A 27,588-nucleotide genomic window follows, 5' to 3' on the forward strand; every position below is an offset into this window, starting at 1 on the left:
TTTTGGGTTTATTGGACCTGATTTTTTTCTGGTAAACCTGGAATAAGATGAATACCCATACCGGTAAATATCAGCATTTGGCTTATTTCCAGGTTTACCAAAAAATTCAGGCCCATTATAGTCTATGGGGATTTTTTTTGGGAGGTAGAGTCCCCAGATTTGCAGCATGGCTGCAAGGGACTCTCCTTAGATGGTCACTGAAGTTTGGTGAACTTTGGGATGGGGGTGTGTCCAATGTTATGGGCCCACAAAGGGGTCGCCCCCATCCTCCAAGCATTTGCAAGCCGAGCTGTTCATCAGTTTCAGGTTCAGAAGTTCAGCATTGCCAAGGACTGGCGGAAAGAGCCGGTTGCTAGGATGGTGCCTCAAAGTCTGGAGGCTGCCTTTGTGATGTCCATGCAAATCCGTTTCCAAATGGAGGGGAAAGGTTTAAATGCAAGACAAATAAGGCACTGAAAACATTTATTTTGGTGGCAAATGACATCCTGTGAACAGCCCTTTATTGTGGTGATCAAAAATCTGATTTCAAGAGATGGTCACAGTGTGGGAAAATGAAGCGTCTACTCGGGGTAGGAGACCTTCAGTTTGAGAGCAGGTTTTCAGGGTGGTGGTGAGATCGAAGCCAGCTGAAGTCTTGACCACGGGGGCTGTCTGAAGGAGATTGCTCATCCATGTGGATAAAGAAATCTCCTTCGGAAGCCTGGTGGTCAGCAGCTGTTGAAGCTGGCTCTTTTTAGTTGGAGGGTATATACCTCCGGATGGGACTTGGTGAGCCCCGTCTTTTAAAAAACTCTTATGCTTTATCCATATTAATCTGCTGAATGGTTGGTCAGAACAAGTTGGCTCCGATTACACGATCCCATCTCAAAAGGGCCCAAACTGTGGGGCTATAACAAAACTAGTCACAACAAAAAAGGATAGAAAAATGGGAGAAAGCAGAGCCATGCCTCTGAGCAAAGGCAAATAGCCGAACCCAGAAAAAGCCAAATAATTATTCGGCTTTTTCGGGAAGCGCCTATTCAGCTTTGGGGAGATTCCCAGGTTTTGGCATTCGGTAAACCGGAAGCCCGAATATTGCCCAAACTGCTAATTTCAGGTTTATTTTCGGTTCAGGTTTATCAATATGCACAACCCTAGTCAGAACTGTTTACTCTGACAGCAGCTCTACATAGTCTCAGGTTGATGTCTTCTACATCAGATGCTCTATCACTCAGCCAAGGCCACTTCATTCATATTATCCCTCCATTTCTCTTTCTGCACCCTCCCTGTTCATCACAGCCATGTGAGTGGGTAACAGTGTGGTAAGTAAATTGGGTGAAGGACTCCATGCATGCTTTAAAAGGATTTAACCAAATCAATGAAACCTTCAGCTTGTGGTGAGATGAAATTCTTTTGAATTTCATGGGGAGTAGTTCAAGCAAATGGCTTGTTATGTTAGCGTATGACCATGCAGTAAGCCGCAGTATGTTTGAAGCTGGTGTTCTTTAATATTGAAAACCTGACATTACAACAGCAAAACAAAATGCCTACTACAAATACATTGCAAAATCTATTACATTATGCCATTTAGTGCTACTTTTACCACTGGAAGACAAGTACAGGTTGGTTCTTCCTGAACTTCAAATCCATCTGTGAAAAAAAAGTACAGTTAGGCCAGAATAACCAACCAGACAAAAAAGACTGCAACAGCTGTTTTTGGTGGCAGGATTTCCCTAAGACCTAGGTCTTAATATTCAGACTAGCCACATCGGAGATTGAAAAGTGGCTGAACAGATGTGCTATGGTCTCAGATCTTTTCTTCAGCTCAGTTACCAAGCATAGAGAAGCCAGTCATGAACAACCAGAAATTTTGTGCATCATTTATCACTATCCTAGTTGGTATGCTGAAACTATGAAATCCAGTCAGTATTGGCCAAGACGATCTGTCTTGCTTTTTGCCCTTGGGCCATTTGGGTTGTTCCTATATAACTGTTTTAAAATTTAGATTCATAATAGAATAACACAAGCATAATAGAATAAATATGATTTCAGAATTCAGACTTTGCTGTTCCATTAAAATATTGTTAATGTTGAATAACTCTGTATCACCATGCAAAAATCTGAATAGGTGGGTGGAGAAAAAGATTGGCATTTAGTTACAAAAATGTACTCCAATAATGATTCTAGCACTGCCCTTATTAGGCAGCACTATGAATACTATATATGTTTTACTATTACCATTAGTGGTTAAATAATGTCTATGTATATAATCAACAATTAGTTTCCATTGAATGCCTGCAGACACTAGCATAAAGGTCTCACAAAAATGATTAAAAAATGAAGCAAAACATACCATTTAAATCATAGGAGGAAGACTATACAAAATGGGATAATGATTACAATTTGATTAGTATATAGAAGCACACTTAAATAGTTCACATTAAGCCCCTGGTAATTAAAAGTATTTTAAAATAACGGTGGTCTCTATTTTTCATTGATTAAAAAGGTCACTGGCAAACCAGTGCATTGCACTAATTTTGTATTCAAGGCAACTGAAGCAGACATGGAGCAGATGCATACAGTCTTCTTATTTACTCTGAGGAATTCCTGTTGATATGCAACAGAGCCAAATTGTCATATTAAGAGCAATACATCATAGTTCCTTTTAAAAGGGGGCTTTGGGTATAGTTGTTTATTTACTCAAGACTCAGTTTACATTGTGACATGCTTCCAAATCGGGTCATATGAGTGTGGAATGTGTTCTCAGCTGTACTTTTCCAGCAGCCATGACTATGGCGATAGCTCCTGGCTCCTTTGCATGCACAGCTTTTTTTTTTTTAAGGATGAAATTTTTTACTTAGAATGAATTACAGATAAAGGCAATCATATCACTGAATTACAAATAAAGGCAAACATATCACTGAAATAAGCAACTAACAGCAATGACTTCTACAAACACAGGGCGCAATCCAGCAAAGCGAAGCATATTTTAAGTTCCATGGGTTTCAGTGGGGATGAGTTAAGCACATGCTCAACTTTAACTACCTTGAATGTATTTCACTTTTCCTGGATTGTGCCAGTATGGACACTTGTATTCTTACTTGTTGACAACAACCTTTTTTGCATATAGGGCCAGACATTCATATATTGTGACATGCATATATAAGAGAGCCTGGATGGGGTAGTGATCAGAATGTCAAACTGCGACCTGAGAGACATCTCTGTCAGGCTGAGCTTCCTCATGGAGTTGTTGAACAATCAAGAGGGAGAGAGCGAAAAGCCTACCCTGCGCTGAGTTCCTTGAAGGAAGGGTAGGATCAAAATATGCTGAATAGCTACATATTTTCCATAGATTTTTATACCCCCGTTCCCAATTTATAGTCCAGCATACAAAAGGTTTTAAACATTTCTGTGGGCAAAATTGTCCCATCTGTGTCATGCTTGTGATCCAGCCAATCCAATAGCTTATTTATTTACTTTTTAATAGCTTGATTTCTTGCTGAGACTTAAGACAGATCACACGGTGTAAAACTATGCAATCAAATAGCATGAGACATCCAGCAGGACTAGGATTACAAAAATTAGAAACAATGCAAAAAAATAAAGTATCAGACATGCTATGTCGTAAACAGTACCCTAAGAGCAAGGTGATACATGCAATAAATAGTGATACAATGCAATAAATAGGTGATACATGTATCCTGCTAAATTTATAAAACTGCCCTCCTGAACCATTCCATTTAACTGTAGCCCTATTCCCTAAAGCCCTCCTGAACAGTTGTGTTTCACACAGTTTACAGAATGACAGAAATGCCATACCCTTAAACTAGAGATACCAGGGATTGAACCTGGGACCTTCTGTATGCCAAGCAGATGCTCTACCACTGAACCATGGCCCCTCCCCTACAGAACTTACAGAGTCTCCAAATGGAAGCAGATTTAGAAATAAAGTTTACTAAGGAAAAATTACACATTTATCTAAGCAGAATTAACAGATCAGGACAATAAAATGATTCCAAAAGCATTAGCAAGTTATTTCACTAAGATGAAAGAGCAGAAGGAGTGGGGAAAGGCAGGTAAAAGTTTAAGGAGCAGAAAGATACATCTATTGATCCTAGGTCCGACAAAGAGTCCAATAAAGAAGATCCTCATAGCTGGGTACCTAGTAAGTTCAAGGGCAGGGAGAAACTGGGATACTCTTGGATTCAGGAGTTGTTTCAAACTACAGAAAACTAGGGGCTTTGGAGTTTCTCAGTCCGAAAGCCCTGCTTGGTGAGAATGAACACAATGGCTAGGTAAGTTCAGCCAAAGTGATACAATGTGGGATACACTCAATGTATAAATACTACATAAATTACGTATTAAATCCCCCCTTTTTTGCCATCAAGTCACAGCTGTTTTATGGCAATCCGATAGGGTTTTCAAGGCAAGAGATGTTCGGAGGTGGTTTGCCATTGCCTTCCTCTGCACAACAACCCTGGTATTCCTTGGAGTCCTGCCATCCAAATACTAGCCAGGGGCAGGGTTGAGTGTGTGACTGGCCCAAGGTCACTTAGCAAGCTTCCATGGCGTGAGTGGAGATTTGAACCTGGGTTTCCCAGGTCCTAGTCCAGCGCCTTAACCACTACACCATGGATAACCTGTACATATTAATACCACATAAATTGCATATTAAATCCTTAAAACCTGTATATGCCATTTATATGTGAAACAGACATAGTTCTGATTTATTGATGTACAGTGGAAAGATCTGGTATGAGGAAATTGAAAATGGCATGAAAATAATGAACTGCAGGTTTAGTTTGCACAAGGGAGAAACAAAATTGTAATGGAGCTTTTGTGTCAAAACAGCAGGGAAAGAAATTCAAAACCATCCTTATCTTATAATCCTTGCAGTGGTATTAGAGAGGTAGTTGAATAAAGAGGCTATCAGTATATTGGAAAAAATATTCACCCTAGAGTTATGTAACTGTAGATTATTTTATTTGCTGCTTAAAATACATGCAACAATAAGCAAAACAAACAACCCCACACTCATGCACTTGCTTTGCATATTTACAGGGTAGATACATGGAAAGAAAAGTAATATGCAAAACATCCCTTGATAATAGTAGTAATAGTGGTTATAGACTTCTCGTTCTTTTCTTCTGTTCACTTTTTCAAAAAGTGACGATAGGAGTGTAAGTTTAGTGGAGAATTGGGCTGAAAGTTTAGTGGAGGCAGCATGACCCCTGTGCCAGCGTAAGTGATCTCTTATCACGGAATAAGAGGCACTTATGCCGCTGGCGGGGGCAGTTCCATCAGCGCCTGGGCATCGCGGAGCTGCATGGTGCTCCTCCGATTCCACAGCCTCTCTGGGACCTAAATCCCGGAAGAGAAATGTGGCGCTGGCGTGGGGGAGTTCTGGGGTGTTCCCATGGGCAGAGTTGACTATAGTCGGCTTCCTAAGCCCCTCCAGCCTGAGAATGCCCCCTCCAGCAACAGCATTGTTGTGACAAGTTTTCTTGGGGGGGGTATTTCCCCCATTTTCAGTTTTTTGTTTTTTAAAAGGCCTTTTTTTAGCCTTGCAGTGCCCAGGAAAAACTCTTTGGAGGCACCACAGCAGCGCCTCAGCCACGCCATCCCCGGCCACTTCAAGGCTCAAGAATGAGCTGTAATTCTCTTACTGCCAAGAGTATCTGTAAGAAGGGAAAAATATAAATCTGACTAGTGTTAGTGACACCTGCAAATGTGGGTGCTGCATAAACCTGAATTTATAAGGAACTTTTAAAACATTGATACAACTTGCTTGAAATATGTTAAATTAGGAAAATCATGAATAAATACTTTGACATAATCAGAATTATATGACTCGAAATTGACCTACTTAGCATGAAATGTGCCTGTGAAACCCCTAGCTAATAGCATACTAACCTAGCATCGCAATACTCTATTTTACAGTGCACTAATCTGCATGCAAGTATTAAATTAGGCTGTTTTCCCATAAAAAAAGATTACATATGGTAAATTTTGTTCAAAAACTAGAAGCACGTGGAAAAATCCAGGAATAAGAAGAATCTGCTATTGATGGCTCAGGTGGGATTCCAGAAGAAAAATCATGACATCAGGGAGTCAGCATAAGGCTGCAGTGCTGTTCCTATAAATAGTGTGGGTAGTGAATGAACATTTCATTAAGGGGAAGCATGAAATAGCTTATTGGCATCGGTATCATGCATACAATTTCTTTATCCCTGCAGCTTAGCAAAATCTCCACACAGAACAAGTAAATACACACTGTCACAAATATGACTTTTAATATAGGCATTGAAACGATCATTTTTCTGCAGTGCAGTTTCATTGTTCTGCATTATAGTATAGAGATTTTGTTAGTGTCAAGCTTTTTAATTTTTTTTAATCAGGTGGGTATTTTTGCACAGCATAAATGGTGTATTTTTCAAATTATTGTCCCACAAATTGCAAACATTTTTTCCTGTCTCTTCATAGATGAAGCTTTTAGAGTTTGTGTGTGTGTGTGATTGTTAAGAAATGGAAGGGATGCAAGTTCCTTTTGTCATTCTATCATCTCTTAGAGATTCTTGGACAGTACATTATCTAAGCTCAACTATTTTAAACATATTAATAAGGCTTTAAAAATGTCATAATACCTTGCAGCGAAAGGAGGGAAGGGAACCCTTAATGAATCCCACAGACTCCATCACCTGACATACCTCTATTTTAGTCATTTCCATTCTGCTCCAATGGGGTTCATACAAATTATTCAAATAATTTTGGGTTCATTGTGAGCCACATTCATGAGAACATATGCACAAGTATCAGGAAAGTTCTTGGGAACTTTTACATTATGTCTTCTTCAATTCATAAAAAACTATGATCTCCTGAGGATTAAAACATAAGAACAACTATTTGGATACTGCAGAAAATTGATCGTTTCAATGCCTATATTAAAAGTCATATTTGTGACAGTCTACTTAGACCATCATGCTATTTTACACATTGGATAACCAGATGCACCTGGAAGGTCTTAAAGCAGGATGGTTACCAATATTATTCTCTGTTATTGCCTCCAGCAGTGGTATTCAGAGCATTACTACCTCTGAACTTAGAGGCTCCATTTAATCATTATGGCTAATATCCATTGATGGATGTATGCTCCATGAATTTGTCAAATCCCTCTTTAAAGCCAACTAAACAATGGCTATCACTGCATCCTGCGGCAGTGGATTCCACAAATGGCTTGCTTTTGTGCAGCCTGAATCTACTACCCATCAACTTCACTGAGTTCTACCGAAGATCCTTGGAGGTTTGAGGCCTAACACCTGCTTGTGTGATCCTTGCCTTCCCTAGCTAATTAAATTAGTCAGGGGTGGGTGGTTGACCTGGGTCTGAGAGGTGATTAACACCTGCTTGTAACAGGCTGTGGTGCACCCACTTCTAAAGAAGCCTACACTGGACCCAGAAGATCTCAATAACTATCTTACCAATTTGACAGGTTCTGTTCTTAGGCAAAGTGATTGAATGCATGGTGGTTGGACAACTTCAAGCTTTCCTGGATGAGGCACATTGTTTGGAACCTTTCAGTCTAGTTTTAGTCCTGGTTATGAGACTGAAACAGCCTTGGCCACCCCGGTGGATGACCTGTGCCAGGAGATGGAGAGAGGGAGTGTGATTATGTTGATTCTCCTGGACCTCTCAGCAGCTTTGTATACCACCAACCATGGTATCCTTATGGACTGCCTTTATGGGTTGGCATTTGGAGACACCATTCTGTGGTGGTTCTGGTCCTAATTGGAGGGTAGGTTTCAGAAGTTGGTGCTGGGAACTGCTGCTCAGTCCCTTGGCTTCTGGCCTGTGTGGTTCCACAAGATTCCATGTTGTCCTCTACAGTGTACCATGGTGCAAGGGATCCTGGCATTATCCCAGATAAAAGGGAAGTTTTAAAACCATTAGTGAGGCACTTAGCATGTGGGTGGAAAGTTTCCACAGCCATTGTATATAGTAGACACTGAGGCAGCTAGGACTCTTGGTTATGGTAAGCATCAGAATCACAAATGGAACAAGAGAATGGAAGGTATAGGAAACATGAAAAAAGTTCTTAATCAAATAATTGTCTGCTCAAGCTTAATATGGTAAAGTTACAAAATATACTGTTTATAGGAAATAGTATGTAGATGAAACCCCTGTCAGAACAGACCTTCCCCTGCCTTGTCAGTGAGCATACTGCTGCTGTCCTAGATGACACAGTTATAGCCTATTCATTATAAACACCCACAGGTCCTTCCACACCACATCTTGCCATATCTGTCAGTCTATTCCAGCAGAATAAAAACAGCAAGCACAAATACTGCCTAGAAAATGAATTAATCTATCTTGTTTTCAAGCTCATGGGTTTTAACAGTTCGTCGAGACAGCGAAGATGCCAAAATTTACAGAATGTAATTTCTATTAATATTCATATATGATTATTAAGTTTAATTTGAAGGTTTAAGTTCAGTCATGTGCTTGGCTGTTATTAAGTTAAAACACTGCAATTAATTTGTGTAGCCACAGAAAACAGGTATTAAACTACATGGCTTGGCTCATTTTCGGGTAGATAATACTAGATGAATCCCCAGCTAACTGGGTTTCAGTTTTTTAAAAGAGACTAATTATGATACATAGGGCTGAAGTTCTTCTCCTTCATTCTTGCCTTCAGCTTGCTTAATAGCTGGACTCAACATGCAATCCAGAAAGGAGGGTAGAGCTGCATAGGAGCCAGCATGACCCTTACGCCAGTGTCGGTGCAACTTGTGCCGAGCAAAGGGGCACAGATGCTGGCGCAGGGCGACATACACCAACCCTGGGGATCAGCACAGCTGCGCTAGGCTTTTGCGCTGGCACTGCCTTCCTGGCAGAGTATGTCTGGCGTGAGTGGTCACGCCAATGTCCAGGGGGGCATTCCCAGGGCATTGCCAAAGTTCTTTTGGCCCAGAAGCGCCCATTTACTCTGGCATGGAGCTATGCCAGCAATATAGCTGGCATAGCCCTGTGAAACTCTATGAGAGAATTTCAAGGGGTTTGCTCTGAAAATTAATTTTATTTTAGATTTATGGCTGTGGAAGTTTCTCAGGAGGTGGGGTGGCTGCGCTGTCCCCGGCCATCACCTATCTACCCCCCCCTCACACACACACACTTAGAAATGGGCTGCCTGTCTGTTTGCGGAATTGTAAATGCAAAAAAACCTCTTTTAATAATGCCTAATTAAATTGTATCCAAAAGTACAGATGCCCACCCGAATTATTTATATTCTTCTTTATTTGGAAGCCTATATTTGTACCTGCTTAGCACTATCTCTCATGCACAGTATTTTAATCAATTGACTTCTTTGATAATCAGTTGTTCCTATTCATTGGTTAATGTTTAATATCTAAATATATTCCCATGTTAGCTACCTGTGTGGCTTGATTTGATAATGCTCAAAGTTTCAGCATCTCTCTGTACACCAACTGCTACTGAATCATTCTAATTAATTTACCTTCTTTTTAAAATCCTGTCTTAAAAAGCCACTTAAGTTGGATAAATGTTTCAAACTTGGAAGGTAGAATATGTTCCTTTAATATTATGTTATTTATTTTATGGGGGGGGGGGCAGAATCTTGTCTGTTCTGTGTCTAGTCAAAATGACAACTGATTCAATTTTGAAAATATAGGATCTGATAATATTAAGTTTCTATAATGTTGCATTAAGGAGAGGTACATTTGTAGCACCGTTTTTTGGCCTTGGGAATGCTGCACAAAATAGGGATGTTTTTCTTCTTGTTAATGTTCTGCCCAAGGGTGAGTGCCAGCAGTCTTTTTTTTTTTTTTTAACTGTCTCCTGTTGCCATTTTGACAATAGGAATGACAGTAGGGAGCAAAAATGAAAGGAACCAATTCAAAGAAGCACTTTGCTACTGTTGTAATTTTGTAATTGACAGCATTTTTTTTTAGTCTAAAGTCTCAGGGAAAATGCAGCTTTCCTCTTGGCCTCCTATTGCTTCTCCAGCAGGGAAAGACATTCTGTGATGTTGAGGAGACAGTAGGAGGCCAAAATGAAAATAATTTCTTGCTTGAAACACTGTACAGCAAAAGGAAAGCAGTGATTTTTGCTTGACATGGGAACAAGTTATCAGAATTCTCTACTTCCTCCTTGACAAACAAGAGATAATAAATTTTAAACTTTGCTAGAGATGATTTTATTAAACCAGTTCAATTTTTCTCCAACATTTTCCTTGTTCATTGCTGGCATTATCTCTCAAATTGTTTATTTATTAATGATTGTTTCTTTGACTACTTTAACTTTTAGGGTAAAAATGACATTACATTTAGTACACACTACACTTGATCTTAGCCAAAAGACTGAGAAGCGATATTAAATTTAGTAATTTTGACCATCTATGCATTACTAATTATAAAGATTCCATTTACTTTGGTGTAATCCAGCCTAAAATTTTTGTGCTCCATTCATTCATTCATTCATTCATTTGTGCATACCCTTGTTTCCACCACAATAGGAACTCAAAGCAGTTTACAGTATCATTCTCCCCTCCTCCATTTTGTCCTCACAACAACCGCCCTATGAGTTTACATGTTATTTTCCTCCAAAGTTGTTTTTTAAACCAAATGAAACCTCTTCAGGCTGCCAGTCTGAGCAGAGAGGAAGAGAGACATAACCGTTACCTCCCCCTCATTTGTTGATAAAAGGAATCTCCCCCCTATGTGGGAAAACATCTTGGGACATGTGATTTTAAGCAACCAAAAGGTAAAGCAAGCTCTATTCACCTATTTCCTGTTTCTCTTCCAGTCTTTATTTCAGCCCTGAATGCAGCTTTTCAGGGTGTTTAGGTGTGGGGTTGCATTTAGCTCTACTCTAACTTTGAGCCAAACCCCACCATGATTTCACAACTGACCCTGTTTTTGAACTGCTGGAGTTCATTGCTGAAACATGGGAATAGCAGTAGAGAAGGAATGCTTTCAAAATAGTTAACAGAATAAATGTAACTAATCACTCACAGCATGCCCAATCAAGTGAAAGCTTGGGGAGTCAGATAGGCAGCCCATTCCTGAAGGGGGGGGTAGTTAGCTGACAGCCGGGAGCGGTGCACTTGCGCTGCCTCCTCAGGGTTCCCTGCTGGGAAAGACATGAAATAATGTATTTAAGAATAGAAACCTGTGAAACTCCTCCGTGGAGTTGCATGTGGCTACACCAGCTATTTTGCTGGCATAGCAACTCTGCTGCATAGAGGGGTGTTCCGGGCTGAAAGGGGTTTGGGAGCTAATGTCAGCTCCGCCCCTGGGAATGCCCCCAACACTGGCGTAGGCACTCACTTCTGGGATTTTGCTGCCCACACAGCAATACCGGCAGCTGAGGCCCGTGCTGCTGCATTGTCCCCCGGTCCGGCATCCATGCTATTTATCACAGAGCAAAGTGGCAGGGTCACGCCAGCTCCTATAGCGCTTCAACCCCCCCTTTCAGGATAGCATGGTTAAACTTCCACACCTCTCATTTCAGAAATGAATTGCTGTATTCATCTTATAGCAATTTAATTAATCTTCTTTTACTTTCTATAAGCCTGTAGTCCTTTGTTGATGTAAGTGGGGTTTTCTAAGTCGGTCTGCATATCATATATTTATTTGTTTATTTAAACATAGGGAGTTTCTGGAGCTGTATTTGCATCTGCATTGCAAATACCCATCTGTTCACAAACAGCCTAGTGTTTCTAAGCCTAGTGTTTAAAAAATTGTAGAAAAAGTAGAGGTGAATAATAATTGAGTCTGGCTGTTTTTCGAAATAACCGTGTATACCTTTATCTTAAAAATCCTGTTTTCAAAATTAAAATTGATCAGTCAGCTCTTTAGAACCAGAGTGTGAAATTTATCATCTTTCCTCGATTTCATTAAAACATGTGCTCAGTCAGTGTCTTCTTCGACTGTCTTCCAGAAAACACTCTCTCACTGAGATTTATCTGAAAGTTTAATCAAATGTAATTTATACAGAGGTCATCCCCGTAATTTTGGCCTCTTAATCACATTTTTTTTCTTTAGTGCTATTAAGGAATAATTTAATCATCTATTAGTCTAATACAGGCTTTTTGTTTGAAAACAAAAAAAAAGATAAAATGTATATATTTGTACTGGTATGTTCTTAGAGGGAAAAGTATTGAAAGCAAAATGACTACAACAGCAACAACAACCCCACACTCACCTTGATATACATGATTGACTTCGCTTTGATTGTCATGACTGGTGTAGTGGGAGGCTTGGTTTAAAATGGCAGATTGCAAATAAACTCAGAAAATACTACTTTATTATACCCTTGGTGCTAGGAACTGAGACGTACAGATGCTTTTGAACATAGTGCTGCTGTTCACCTACTAATCATGCGAAGTGCTGTAAAAAGCTCTCAACTGGAGTTTACCATGAATGGCAATGATAAATAAAATTAAAGTGCTGCTGAAATGATAATCTAAATAACTTGAGGGTACAGTTAGAAGTATCACTATATTCGTACTAAACATTAAGGGTAATTTTTTTTTTTGAAAGGCGCCTTTAATGGAAATTCACCTAAGCTTTGGAGCAATTTTCATAAGTACATTCTTGTTGGACACAAGTTCTCATCTTTCTGAAATCAGTAATCCTTTGGATTTAAAAAAAAATGGATCAGTTGCAGTGTTGTTGTTGTTTTAAAGTACCCCAAAAATATAAATCATGTGCGCACACACTTTCTCAGCAGTAAGGAATTTCCCTCAGTTCTCTTAGTAAGCAGGTGTTACAAGAACTCTACTGGGAGCAGCAAGTTGATTTTGTTGACATGTGGAGACAGGAAGGGCTGCTTAGAGTTCACCTTGAATCTGAGGCGTCAGGAGCCATCTCAAACAAGTAGCTCAGCTATGTTACAGGACAGGTCCTGAGGGAAGGAGTTATGGATGAAGCCAGTTATGATGATGGGAAAAGACTAACAGATTAAAATCCCTACACAGCCTAAGATAATGAAAGACTGCTTAATTAACCAGGTGACTTTTTGACACTGTGTCATATGATCAACTTACTATAGCACATATTGGCGGCAGTGATGATGAGGAGAAGCCTGAGTGTCTTCAGAAATATGTGTAACTTGAAAGCACAAAGGAGTACAACAGCTGTATGGGAGGAAGGTTTTTTAAAGGGAAGGGAGCCACTCAGACATACAGGAACAGAAGCCACAACAGCAAGCAATTGCCTGTAGTTCGGCCTGGAGGCAGGCTGTGAGAGAAAAATCACCCAGAATGGTGACTCTCATCCTGGGGAGATAGTAATATGGCTGTTAAGGCAAAATCTACCTGTGTAGGTGTTTGATTGGCAGTGCTTCTGCCTTCTTATTATCCTGGAAGCCTCCAGTTCAGGCAGCTCAACTAATCTCACCAGCAGTTAGCATTACTCACCAGCAGCAAGACTGTGAGCTTATCATAAGAACACGACAAAAGCCATGCTGGATCAGACCAAGGCTCATCAAGTCCAGCAGTCTGTTTACACAGTGGCCAACCAGGTGCCTCTAGGAAGTTCACAAACAAGACGACTGCAGCAGCATTATCCTGCCTGTGTTCCACAGTACCTAGTAGTCATGGATAGCCCTATCTTCCATGAACATGCCCACTCCCCTCTTAAAGCCTTCCAAGTTGGCAGCTGTCACCACATCCTGGGGCAGGGAGTTCCACAATTTAACTATTTGTTGTGTGAAGAAATACTTCCTTCTATCTGTTTGGAATCTCTCACCCTCCAGACCCTGTGTTCTAGTATTATGAGAGAGGGAGAAAAGCTTCTCCCTGTCCACTCTCTCCATACCATGCATAATTTTATAGACCTCTATCATGTCTCCCCTTTTTTCCAAGCTAAACAGCCCTAAGTGTTTTATCTGCTCCTCATTGGGCAGTTGCTCTGCAAGAGCCTTTTTTAGGTGTGATCAGTACACAGTATTCCAAGTGTGGTCTCACCATAGATCTGTACAAGGACAGTATGATAGCAGCAGTTTTGTTTTCTATTCCTTGTCTAATTATGGCCAGCAAGGAATTTGCCTTTTTCACAGCAGCTGCACACTGTGTTGACAACTTCATCAAGTTATCCACTACCACCCCAAGATCCCTTTCTTGGTCTGTCACTGCCAGCACAGATCCCATCAGTGTATATGTGAAGTTGGCATTTTTTTGCCCCAATATGCCTCACTTTACACTTGCTCACATGCCATTTTAATGCAGAGGTACCCCCTCCCTTACATTCTCTATAATGATTTGGCCACAGAATATGCAGTGGGCTCTCATCTTAGTACAAGTTCCATCCTAAAGAACACTGATATGGATAAATGCAGTAGAGGATCTCTGCATGTGGACATACCACACAAAGATGCACAGCTACAGAACAGGTAAAGCTTTTATTAAACAACATAAAAAGATGTTACAAACACACTGACAGGATGGGGCCCACTACATATTATGTGGCCAGTGAATATACCACATCGGACCAATGACAATCAAGATGTCAGCCAAATGATAGGAATGTACATGGAAACATTGCCATAATGACAGGGGACAATCAAGTCAGCAGGTGAATGCAGCTGCTCTTCTCTGCTCTAAACTGGCTTTGATCAATCTTTGATTTGTGTAGCCTTTTTTCTGCTACTTAATTAAAATCTTCTTGCAGGAAATCTTCAAGAGACTGTCCAGTCTGATCTGTAATGCTTATATATTTATCAGCCAAAAAGAGAAGGAAAAATACATACTAGTTCTATTAGCTGAATAATATTTCAGACAGTTTATGGGGGATATCCACATCCATGTCTACCTATGGACATTTGTGAAATTATAATAATCCAACTTTTTTTGTATTGTTTCTTTTTATAAAAATTAGAAATATATATTTCTTATTCTACATACATTGTTTGTATAACGTACTTTTCTCATTCCCTCCCATCCCTCCCATCCGCCTCCCTAGCCCCACTCCTTCTCCTTATATTTTTTCTTCTCTTAACCCCAGCCACGGGCACAAAGTCTGGATCTTCCACCGAATGTCTTTTCTTCCTTCCGTTGATATCCACTCTAAGTAGGTCTTCCATCTACTCGTGATTTCCCTGCTCTTGTCTTCCCATGAAGTCTTCTGGTGCATCATCTCGACGATATCCGACTGTATAAATTCAAACAAATAGTTGTGCCAGATTTCTATAGTCCATTTACTTTTATCCTTCCAATCCAGAGCTATTACTGCTTTGCTTACTTTTTTTTTTTTTGCTTATGTATGGGTTATTTATAGATTCTTTGTAGGAATTATTTGGTTAAAAGTGAGGTTGTCATTCTAACTTTCAACTCCTTTAGCCAAATATCTTACTGTGTTCACATCATACACTGCTTTGTTTCTCTTTCGCAGTAGTGAATTCCTAATGCCTGTAACCCCCTCCCATCCCAGATAGCGTGGCAGGCAGGTAATGCAGCTATATGTGTAAAATATCTACCTGTGTTCTGGATTATCTTCTTTATGTCATGTTGTTGGACCTTCTGAGTAACTGGTTGGCCCACTGTGTGAGAAAGGATTCTGGACCAGATGGTCCACTGGTCTGATCCAGCAGGGTTCTTATGTTTTTTTGAGTGTTGGATTAAGAATGGGAAAGCCTGGGTTCAGAGCTCTGCTTGCTATGAAAATTATTGGGTGACCTTGGGCCTGTCATTTTCTCTCAACCTAACCTACATCACAGAGATGTTGTGAGGATAAAATGGAAGAGCTGCTCTGAACTTCTTGAAGGAAGTGTGGGATAAAAAATGTGCTGAATAAATAAATCAGTGATGGGTAGCTGCCATCCTAAGGAATCTCTGCTTCAGTCCTCCAAGGCATCTCATCACATTGTCATATAGCTAATTAATATATATATATTACATAGCTTTATTTGATTAAAACTACAACAGCAAAAAAAAAAGATTTCTAAGCAGTCATGATTGAGATAATAATAGGGAACTCACAAGGGTTTTTCTGACTGAGAGCTAATTTCCTTTTACAAAGATTTTGCAGCACCTTAGAGGTCATTCTTGACTGCATTGTTTTGTATTCTAACCATGCTTATGCTATAAAAATGCTAATTGTCTCCATGAAAATGTAGATTGTTTACTGCTTGGCATTGTATGCCAGTGGATCCTATCCATTTGAGGTCTGAAAAAGATGTCACTTCAGATTTATAATTTGAATGTATGATAGATAGTACTTGGGCAGTTTATTAGTATAAAAGACAGGGTTGTGTCATATTTTAGACATGGCTGCCTCAGGCATGTTATTGACTTTGCTGATAATATCATTATACACTTAACAGTTTTAAAATCAGGCAGCTTGTATTATGCCCTGAGGGGTACTTAAATTTAAATAAAATAATATAAAATAAAAGAATTTCCAGTGTTATATCACTATATTACTCTGAAATATTTAGCGCAGTTTCCTAACCTAAAGAAACTGAATATTTTCCTCTCCCCCTCCCCCCATTCTCCTTCATCCTGAAAACAGACACTTTGTGGATCTAAGAACATGATAAAATAAATCCTCTACTTAATAATAATAATTTTAAAAAAGTTAAAGACTTTTATTTGTGTTGTTCTCCCCACATTTTGTCACTTACAGAGGTTGCATTTCAGATGTCAATATTAAGCCTGACCGCTCATTCCTGAGCCCTGCAGGGCAAAAACCTGGTGTAGCACTGCTGAAGCATAAGGGGGCATTCCCGGTTTGAAAGGGGTTAGGACTCGGAGTCTGCCTATTGGCAGCTCCACCCCCCGGAACACCCTGGGAACTCCTCCTGGGATGTTGGTGCGAGGACTTGTGCCAACAGGACGCTGGCAGGAGGCTGAGCCGGCGTCCGATGGCTGCGCTGCTGTGGCAGTCCTGGGGGGGCTGGTGCAAGTGGCACTATGTCGGCATCCATGCCAGTTTGCATGGCAAACATGGCACGGATGCCAGGACAGAGGTCTGGGCACCTCCTAAGCCCATTCGGCCCCCAGTCTCAGGAATTCCAGGCTCACACAACATGCTCCGCTCTTCCTATTTTGTGTGGAGTGGACTGAAGGAATCCTGATTTCAATCTTACTCTGGTTATCCTTGATATACTATCATAAGCATATTAACTGATTAGCTTCCTGCTCACAAGCCAGGATTGTTAACTAGGATTTGATCCAGACTTAGATTTGCAGCATTTGGAGGATGGATTTGGCTCTAGTTGTATGTCACAGGTACCCAAGGCTAGTTTTAAAGCAGGCTTTATCATGCTCTGCACAAGAAGGGAAAGAGGTGGAAGGATGTCTCTGTGTGAACCAGATAACCAGTGCGTTCAAGTTTAATGTCAGGCTGATGCAATGTCTGAATGCAAAGAACTATGCTCAACTTATTACTTACCAGTAGATCCTAGAACATATCCTATATACCCTAAAAGGAAATATGATGATTGAGTAACATCTCCTTGACATTCAGTGACATTTCAAAATATAGGTATAGCAAACTTTACTAAGACCAGGAAAACCAATGGGCTAGAACATTTAAGTCCCCTTTCCCTGTGCAATGTATTCCCAATCCAAATTGGGCCCACACACACCTGGTAATTGATTTCCAAGCACAGAAATTGCATCGCATGTCTGATTGAAAATTGTTGTGATGAACCTCAGAAAGATACAAGGGAAATGTAATTTATGCTTAGGCCCTGGGTATCTAATCCTTGGTATGGCACTCCCTTCCTGCAAACAGTTATCTCCTTTCCATGGGGTTATTTGCAGAACAAGTCCCACTTTTTCCTTGATCATTCCTGCATTTGTCCAGGAGAACCTGCTTCTTAACTGAAAATGTGGGGTACAGGGCATTCTTATTCAGTGAAGGGGAGAAGGCACATAAAACAGTCAGATAGGTTTCTCATTGTTCTTACGTCATATAATCCAGGAAATAGTTTTGAAATCAGACAGCTTTCAGGGCTGGATCGTGTTAAACTCTAACATTAATTTAAGCCAAGAAAGGGTTGGATTATCACCTTTACTTTAGGTTAGGTTTTAGATTACAAATTGTTTGGCAGCTGTGGTTAATACTACTTTTAGAATCATAATGTACGGTAAGTTGAAGTACAGTTTTGACATTTGGTGAGGTGAAGCATCTTCAAAGCATTCAGACTACAGTTGTGCAGCCAGTACATTTAAAGTGGAGTAATGGATTTTTTTCTTGACTTCATTTGGTTCACTCAAGATTTAATTGCCCTTTTTCGATGGTTTTGATGGGTTGTCTGCTAAGGATCCCTTTTTTCAGTCTGGCTATGTCCCTGCTCTCCACAGTCAGTGGACTCCTTGGGACATATCATTTTGCAATGGCCTTATATGTCCCAATTTGGACTAAAATTGATTAGAGCAAAAGGCTCAATCCCTCTTAGAGGACTCTGACTCTCAATGTACTTATTTTGTTGCTCGTTTTTTAGAGGCTACAGAGAACAGTCAAAGGGAGGTGTTTTTAGAAATGAATCTTATTTAAATTTTATGGTTTTATTGTTCAAGACCTTGGTGTAAGAACAGGGGGAATGGAAGAAAGATTTCATTTGGTAAGGAGTATATATATTTTGTGTATCTGGAAGCCTCTATCCTGCAGAACAGCTATTGAGTTTTTCTTAGCCTATTGCTCTGCCTCATGGTTAATGTGTGAAACATATTTCTTCACGTAATTTTTATTGTCCAGTCCTCTTTCGGTAGTGAAAATAATCTGCTGGTTTATTGTTGGCTTTCAGAGCTAGGTAAAATAGACAGTGATAACAGGGTTGTCACTGCTTGAATTGTAGATGCAAAAATTCAAATGATGTTGAAGTGCTCTAAGGAATTACCAGTTGGCTGAAAAGGGTAAAGGCATCCAGATGCAGTACTGTAATTTAACATTAAGCTACACCACTTCTGACCACAGCAGATAAATGTTTTAATTGGTGGCAGTTCATGTTTTAAAGGAGAACAGCCGATTTGCCCCTTTAAAAGAAAATGGTCCCATGAAAAGGTCTTTGCAAGCACTAGTTACAATGACTTGTACTTTCCTTAGACAAGTATGTAGTCATTTGAACACAGTGGATGGTTTTACAGGGTTTGTCATAACGGCAGCAATGCAGAATCTTGACACCAGTAGTGGTGTGATATGCATAAGCGTATTCCTAGTATAGTTCATGTTGTGCTTCTATATGTATGGTATATAAGCTGGTAATAATTTGTAATCTGAAAGAGGTTTCACTCTGGTTTGAAAGCTTTCAAACATGTTTAGTCTATGAAGGCGCAGCTGGGCTTAAACAGCCATGAGGGTGAATTATCTCTGTGTGCAGGATAACAGCAGTGGGCAAGAAAAGAAGCTATGGAAGCAAAGAAAAAGAATATAAATCACAGGAAGGAAGAGCTGAGTAAGACCGGGCATGTCTGCAGGGAATAGAAAACTCATCAATTAAGTCTAGTCCCAGGGTTTCCATGTGCCATTCTAAATTTGTTGTCCTTGTTAATGATATTTCTACACTTTCTCGAGCAATATTATATACTCTCCTCAGAAATGTATTATTTATGTAGTTTTAAATCATGGGGAGCTTGCTCAGTATGCTTGATTTAAATTATGGTAAATCTAATGAGGATGCATATTGTCTAGGGATAGGTTCAGATGCTACTGTTTCTATTCAACTTAGTGGGTGATGAGACTGTTAGTTGGTCTGAGGCTTATTAGGTCTGAGGCTCATTAATCTCTTTCTCCCCCCAACATACACTACAAGTGGAAGATGAAGTCTGCATTTCTTTGATTAGGAATGCAGATAGGGTTGCCAATCTCAGGGGAGGGTGGAGATCTCTCAGATCTCTTAGAACTACAACTGATCTCTGTGGTCTGTTGCCCTGGAAAAAAATGGCTGGCTTGGAGGGTGGACTATATGGCATTTTGCCCTGTTAAGGTCAATCCCCTCCCCAAACCCTGCGTTCCCTAGCTTCCACCTCCAAATCTCCAGGAATTTCCTGACCTAGAGTTAACAATCCTAGATGCACATCTTATTTTTACCAGAAACGTGGTAAGTTTAATTTTCAGTACACAATATTGTGTACTAGATGCACATCTTAAACCCACTCCCAATGTCATTATCATTATGGGTGAAGAGGAGATTGCAAGATTCCCTAGCATGGTGCCCATTAATACAATGGCACCTACCACTACTTCCCCTGGCAGCCACAGAGCTTTTCAGAAAATAGGTGAGGCCGTTGTAAGGCAAAGTCATTATTGGCTGACCTTTTTCAGATGAAAGAGTCTCCCACAGCCACAACAGCTGGAACAGCAACTGACATTTCCTTAGTGTTGTGTGCTATGAGCGTCTTGCAAAGCAGAGAGGAAGCTGTGTTCTAGTCTTAGAGTGCAGGGATCTGGGCTGTTGCATAAGGGGAAACAACTGCTAAGAAACAGACACCTCTCCTCTAAGTTTTGCTTTCTGTGATAGCCATTTTGGCATGAACATAAGAAAAGCCCTGCTGGATCAGACCAGGGTCCATCAAATCCAGCAGTCTGTTCACACAGTGGCCAACCAGATGCCTCTAGGAAGCCCACAAACAAGACAACTGCAGCAGCACCATCCTGCCTGTGTTCCACAGCACCTAAGATAATAGGCGTGCTCCTCTGATCCTGGAGAGAATAGGTATGCATCATGACTAGTATCCATTTCAACTAGTAGCCATGAATACCCCTTTCCTCCATGAACATGTCCACTCCCCTCTTAAAGCCTTCCAAGTTGGCAGCCATCACCACATTTTGGGGCAGGGAGTTCCACAATTTAACTATGCATTGTGTGAAAAAAATACTTCCTTTTATCTGTTTTGAATCTCTCACCCTCCAGCTTCAGCAGATGACCACGCGTTCTAGTATTTTGGGAGAGGGAGAAAAACGTCTCCCTGTCCACTCTCTCCAAACCATGCATAATTTTATAGACCTCTATTATCTCCCCTCAGCTGGCTTCTTTCCAAGCTAAACAGCCCTAAGCATTTTAACCGGCATGGTGTACAGTTCACCACTTCTCTTAAAATTCCAAAGGTACTCACAGGCTCAAAAAGGTTGGGGATCCCTGTATTAGTGTATTAGTGTATACAACAGACTCGAATGATTCCTTGGTGCAAGCAGAAATTTTGTGCTCGATCCAGCCTGACAGAAGGAGTCACTAGACAGGTGAGAGTGCTAAGGGGGGTGACCTGTTGGCTGTAAGGCTGGCCAGTCCAGATCAGGGAAGGGAGCAGGTAAGAAGACAGGGAAGGTTATAAGTAGTCATAGTCAATTTATCTGGTAATAGATAACAGTTATTGCAGCCTGAAAGGATTCCAAGTCATTCCTGAAGCCAGCAACCTGAATATCTTCCTGCTGAAACTAAGGAGGGACAGCTATGTGACTGGTGTGTTGAGAGCAAAGTCTACGTCTTCTCTTATAGTGCAGTCAGTGGTGATGATAGAGGGTACCAACAGCCTGAAAGTTAGTCTGTGGCTAAGTAGTATGCCTACCTGCCTCTTCGTTTGGTACAGTCTTACTCGGTTAGCTAGCTGGATTTAGTAGCAAGTTATTATCTTAAGATGGGTTGGGTTGTAAGATGGGATGGGTTATAAGGATACATCCTCTAGTCTATGTCCTCTGCCTTCACTGAAAGGTTCTATGAATGAGTGTTGAGCTAGTAAGTTATACCAGTGCAAAACTATAAAATGGGCTATACACTATCCCTCCACTTACATTATATGTCAGTCCTTACACTGAGACACAGTAATGTTTATTTTAACCTATTGATTAATTGTTTAAAAAGAAAAGGAAAAAACCTGAAAAGATGGCAGTGCTAATATTATTATTCACTCATCTCAAAGTTTCTTTACTCCATTTGTTTGTTTTTTCCCTGTTTGTTTGTTTCAGCTATTTTTATAAATATCTACCTTCTCCTCCCCATTATAATGATCAGCTCTTTCATTGTATCAGAGTACTTTATTCTTATATATGTTTTACAAATATTTTAAAACATATTTGCTATACAGAAATTGCATAGAAGCTCACAGAGCTGTTCACATTGGAAAACATGTTAAGCTTATGTGTTGATAAGAATATAAATTTTCCAATTCTAAAAAAACAAACAGCCATTGTTGCCTCACCCAATTTTTTTTTGTAAAGTCTGTCTTTGTGTTGGAAAATTGGACATAGTCTACATGAAAAGTTTGCAAATTAGATTGTATTTACTGCAAAAGAAAACAATAATTGAAATGCGAATGTTTATACACATGAACAACATGTAGAATAGCCTAATGATATAGTTAAGCATTGTTGTGGCTTCCAGATGTGTTTTTCAGAGCTTAGTGTTGCACATGTTAGTTTATTGCTCTTAGCGCTCTGTGGTAACATCTGCCTCAGCATTTCCCTCCAGCATAATTTAAACATTACTTACAGTTTCTGACTCATCATCCATGTGCCATTAGCCTTTCATAAAACATAGTTTAGGAACATAAGAGTTCAAACCTTTGAAAAGTAATTCAGTGGAATACCCGAAAGTTGTTATCACACTGCTGATGGTTTCATATCTATTTCCTTACATTCTGATTATAAATGAGCCAGATACCATTCATTTCAGAAGGTAATTCCTGTCCCAGGAAGAAAGGGGGAGGGGAGTCTTGGATATATATTGTATTTTTAAAATGCTAAAGGTAAAACAAATCTTAGAATTATTACATATCCCTTTCCTCCTTAAAGGTGAAGGTGGGTAATTTAATAAGGATGTGGTTTTCAGAGTTGAAAGCTGAAGTGCCTGTGGCATTGTTGTTAGTGCTGGTAGGCGTGTGAAGCATTTCATAAATGTGGATTTTGATGTGGGAGAATAGGATTCAAATCTCAGCTCTGCTTGTAAATTCCCCTACAGTGGACTTGAGGTGATTTCTTTTTCTCTTATATTTATTTATTTACAAATCACTAGGGTTGCCAGCTCTGGAAAATACCTGGAGATTTTGGGGGTGGGGCCTGAAGAGGGTGGGGTTTGGGGAGGGGAGGGACTTCATGGTGGGTATAATGCCATAGAACACACCTTCCAAAGCAGCTATTTTCTCTAGGGAACTGGTCTTTGTCACCTGGAGATCAGTTGTAATAGCACGAGAGCTCCAGCTACCACTTAGAGGTCAGCAACCCTAACAAATCACCTTTTTTGAAAAGATTCAAGGCAGTGTACAAAATTTTCACATATCACAAACAGCTTTTGTGAGAATAAGTGGAATAAGGGTTTTGAGTATCTCAAAATTATTCATCAGTCACAGCCTTCTGAAAGGAAGTGGGACAGAATTGATTGGGGGGGGTCATTTGGAAGGATTCCAGATCTATAAATGGAGTCTTGTTGTAAATAGCAGTGATAGGAGTCCTGGTTCTGACTGTGACCCCAAGAGGAGAAGGATTAATTTGCTCCCCTGCCATTTTTTTTTCCATTTCAAACAGTCCCCTCAGAGCTGCCATTTGTCCCAAAGGGGGAAAATGTCCACGTTGATAGGTGCTTCTTATATGTTGCCCCACAATAGCTCTTAGGTGAGTCTTACAAAACTCGTAGGGGCTGCATGAGGAAAAAGTCAGGAGGAGACACACACCCCTTAACATTCTACAGTCCTGAACTTAATGGAGTCCTGCTGCAGCTTCTGTTAACAATGTCTCATGTGGTTTGATCCTCTCTCTGGATTTTTAGGAGGCAGCTGAAGAAATTTTTATTCATGACTGTATTTGATTAGTTGATTAGTACTTCTGCCTACCTAATGGCGGTTTTAAATGACTGATTTTAACTAGTGGTTTTATGTATTTTATTGTGTTCTGCTATTATTTACCTTGTAAGTCACCTTGAGTTCCTATAAGGTAGAGAGGAGGCTAGTAAACGTTTTAAATAAATAAATCCTGTACTTTCCCTCAGACTTTCTCTGCTGTAGCTACTTACTTACTATCACCTAGTTTGTCCCACATTCATTTATTCTACAGTTTCCAGTAATGGGAGCCTTTATGCTGGTGAAATTTAGAAAATACATTGTGACATATTTCTTATTTAAAAGAGAAATGTCTGATTATTGTAAATTTTAGAACAATTCTGTAGAGTCTCATTCACTGGTTTTAGCCCTGTACCTTTTAAACTCAACTAAATGTTAATTTTTATTTGGCTCTAGAAGCATATAAAAATAGGGCCAGAAGGGACCCAAGGGTCATCTAGTTCACCCCCCTGTGCAGTGCAGGAAATTCACAGCTACATCCCCCCCCATTCCCTCATTGGCCCCTGCTTTTTGCCCAGAGGAAGGCAAAAAAACTCCAAGATCCCTGGCCTAATCTGGCCTGGAGGAAAATTCCTTCCTGACCCCAAAGTGGCAATCAGCATTACCCTGGGCATATAAGAAAGGGCCAGAAGAGCTGAGCACTGGCTCATCCTTTCCTGCCCTCCCTCTTACAATCTGCCTAAATTCATAGTAATAGAATCAGCATTACTGTTAGATGGCCATCTAGCCTCTGCTTTAAAACCTCAAAAGGAGAGTCTACCGCCTCCTGAGGAAGCCTGTTACATTAAGGAACTGCACTGTCAGGAAGATCTTCCTAATTTTTAGTCGAAAACTCTTGGTTTAATTCCAACCCATTCATTCTGGTCAAACCTTCAGGGGCAACAGAAAACAACTCCAATCCATACTCTATATGACAGCCTTTCAAATACTTGAAGATGGCTATCATATCACCTATACATCTATAAATGGCATGGGTCTGCAGGAAAAATAATAATAAATTTTAAATAACTAAGTAATTTTGAATACCACAATGATCTGGAAGAGTCACATCACTGGTGTTAATTGACATGCATGCCAAGTTACATTCATACTCAAGATTTTCTATGGTATCTCTTCTGCATTCTAAAAATGTATGAAGGGTTCCCATTAATCTAAAACATTCAAATTGGTTTGATAAAATTAAGTCTTTAAATCATGACATGTTACCTTGCTTGCAATCACAGAGCTGAACTCCAGTCTTTGGTTGTACATTATCATGGCTTGTTTCCATATCCATCTTGAGATAAATGGTCATGAGGCAAATCAAGGTTGTTGCCTGTAATGAAAGGATTTCACTGTTCCATAGAGAATCATAGTGGTCCCTTCAAGTAGAAGGTATTGCCATCCTAAGGATTAATAACTCTGAGATGACCCAACTAGAGAAATAAATATGAAGTACAGGTGTTTATTTAATATTGGAAGATCCAAAAATTTATACTATTGGAAGGTGTCGAATGTAGCATTATTTCCAAAACTGTACATAAGCATTAAAAGCTACTTCCAGTGAAGTAGCCCTGTTCGTTTGTTTTTTAATTAATCGAGTGTCTTCTTATTGGATGGCAGTGAGTGTCACCTCTGTACTAGTGGAGTAGCTACGAGATTCCTCCCCTTTTCCCAGCTAGTATATTGGAATTATCGCTTAAGCACTTCGTGCAGTATGTGGTGGGCTTTCTCTCTCCTATTCAAGTTCTATTGAAAATTGGCTTCCACGATATCTGTTATGTTTTACAGGACTCTGTCACATCATTAGTATGGACTTAAAATATTTAAACAGTAAAATAGATGAATTACCTTTCACTTTAAACTTGCCCGTAAGCTTTTAGCCTTATATATATATATATATATATATTTGTACAACTGTGTGGATTTCAAATGCGCACCTCTGTCTTTTCAGGTCAGGATCGCAGCGAAGCCACTTTAATAAAAAGGTTTAAAGGCGACGGTGTTCGATACAAAGCAAAACTGATTGGGATAGACGAGGTTTCTGCAGCACGAGGCGACAAGTTATGCCAAGATTCCATGATGAAATTAAAGGTGCTGTGAAACGTTTAAATTAAAATTATATTGGATTCAAAGGGAAAGAGCTTTACACTTTAAAAATATTATTTTAATGGCATTGAATAAGGTGGATGCTTACTAGGGTTGAACCACTTTACCTGGAAGACCTTTGTTAGCTTTCTTTTGGGGGGGGGCAGTTTGCTTGAGAGTCACAGCCCTGACTGGCTGCTGCTTCAGGGCCATTTTTTTTTAATTGCCTGTCATTTTCCAGGTAAGAATGATACTGCCATATAGCCAATCAGACTTGGTTACCCAATTACATCAGTGAGGGCAAATGAAGTTAATTTAGAGTGAGAACAATGTGTATTCCCAATGTTTACCTTCACACTAAATAAGCTTCATTTTCCCGTGTTAGTGTCATCAAAGTCATATCTGATTGGCTAGGATGAAGGGAAATTTGAAAGAGGGGAAAGTGAACCTGTAGCTGCTGCTGTATTTTGTGCAACAAACCAGCTCACCATAGACCCACTGCTAGATGCAAGGTACAACATGGGTACAGACTTTCTGAGGGTAAGAGAGGACACAGACTGTCTGAATATGTTTGTGAGCCCCTTGTTTCTGTAGCGCTTCCCTTCTGTGGAATACAATTGTCACTGAAAGCAGAGTTGCTTTTTGTAAAGGAGGAAAAAAATCATTAAAATACCCACTGGGCTTTGCTCATACTCAACAGGCATGTTAGATATGAGAAGTAAAAGAAGGAGGTTCTGCGTATATAGGGTAGGAAAGAGACATGTGCAGTGTGTGTTTTGTTAGTGAAAAGGCTGAGACAAGCCAATCTCTTCTGTGTTTCTCTCATTCACTGCAGTCTGATCTTAAGGAGGTCGTCTTTAAACAATGGCCATTTTGAGCCAAGGTCCTTCACTTCTTTCATCAGTACATTGAGTCATGCACACTTCCATGGCTTTTTATGCCTCTGTCATTTATACTAGATGTGAAAGGGCCTGTATTGTTACATAACAGTACAGAATAGTGTAGTGGTTAAAAACGATGGACTCTTAATCTAAAGAACCGGGTTTTATTCCCCACTCCTCCACATGAAGCTCCTGGGTGACCTTGGGCTAGTCACAGTTCTCTCAGAACTCTCTCAGCCCCACCTACCTCACAGGGTGTATGTTGTGGGGAGGGGAAGGGAAGGCAATTGTAAGCCACTTGGAGACTCCTTACGGTAGAGAAAAGTAGAGTATAAAAACCTTCTTCTCCTCTTCCTCACAACCCAGTGATATCAGCAGAGGATCAATGTTGTCTATATTGTGAGAGTGAGGAAGGATCAGTGTGTGAGAGGGTTCATGAAGCATGTGCAACCTGCCTGCATTCTCTGCATAAAAGATTTGATTGTGACAGTAAAGAATTACATCCTGTATTTGGAGACAGTGTTGCAAATTTCTTTTACTAGCCCTGCTCCTGTTTTTGGCACCAGGATTTTGAGAAATTTAGTGATGGAAAGAATCCACTTTTAAAGGGCCGGCCCGTAACACCTCTAGGAAACCTGTGCTATGATACAGCCATAAGATTTTATCTGCATGTAGTGTTTTTCTCTTTCAGTCCTTGATTCCATCTGCCAACAAGTGTTTTGGGAGACTTTGGGATGTTAACAAGGCTAGGCTGGCCATTTTGTCTCTTTCCCCGAGGATCTCAATTGCCAAATCACCTCCAAGATGTTTGATTCTTGTTAACATAATTGAGAGACTTGCTTGTGTGATGTTATGATGTGACTAGAACCATGA

At 40.1% G+C, this 27,588-nt stretch overlaps 1 protein-coding gene across 6 annotated transcripts in view; it reads left to right on the top strand.

Moving 5' to 3' along the window:
- The window catches only part of DAB1 (DAB adaptor protein 1), a 761,363-nt gene that overhangs the window by 627,930 nt on the left and 105,845 nt on the right, over window positions 1–27,588 (top strand). For all 6 annotated transcript variants that reach the window (XM_056844015.1, XM_056844020.1, XM_056844017.1 and 3 more), the window contains one exon: window positions 25,701–25,840. In XM_056844015.1, the coding sequence (XP_056699993.1) occupies window positions 25,701–25,840 (140 nt within the window). The remainder of the gene's footprint in view (window positions 1–25,700; window positions 25,841–27,588) is intronic.

The sequence above is a fragment of the Euleptes europaea genome, chromosome 2, assembly GCF_029931775.1.
Source record: "Euleptes europaea isolate rEulEur1 chromosome 2, rEulEur1.hap1, whole genome shotgun sequence".
Taxonomy (NCBI): domain Eukaryota; kingdom Metazoa; phylum Chordata; class Lepidosauria; order Squamata; family Sphaerodactylidae; genus Euleptes; species Euleptes europaea.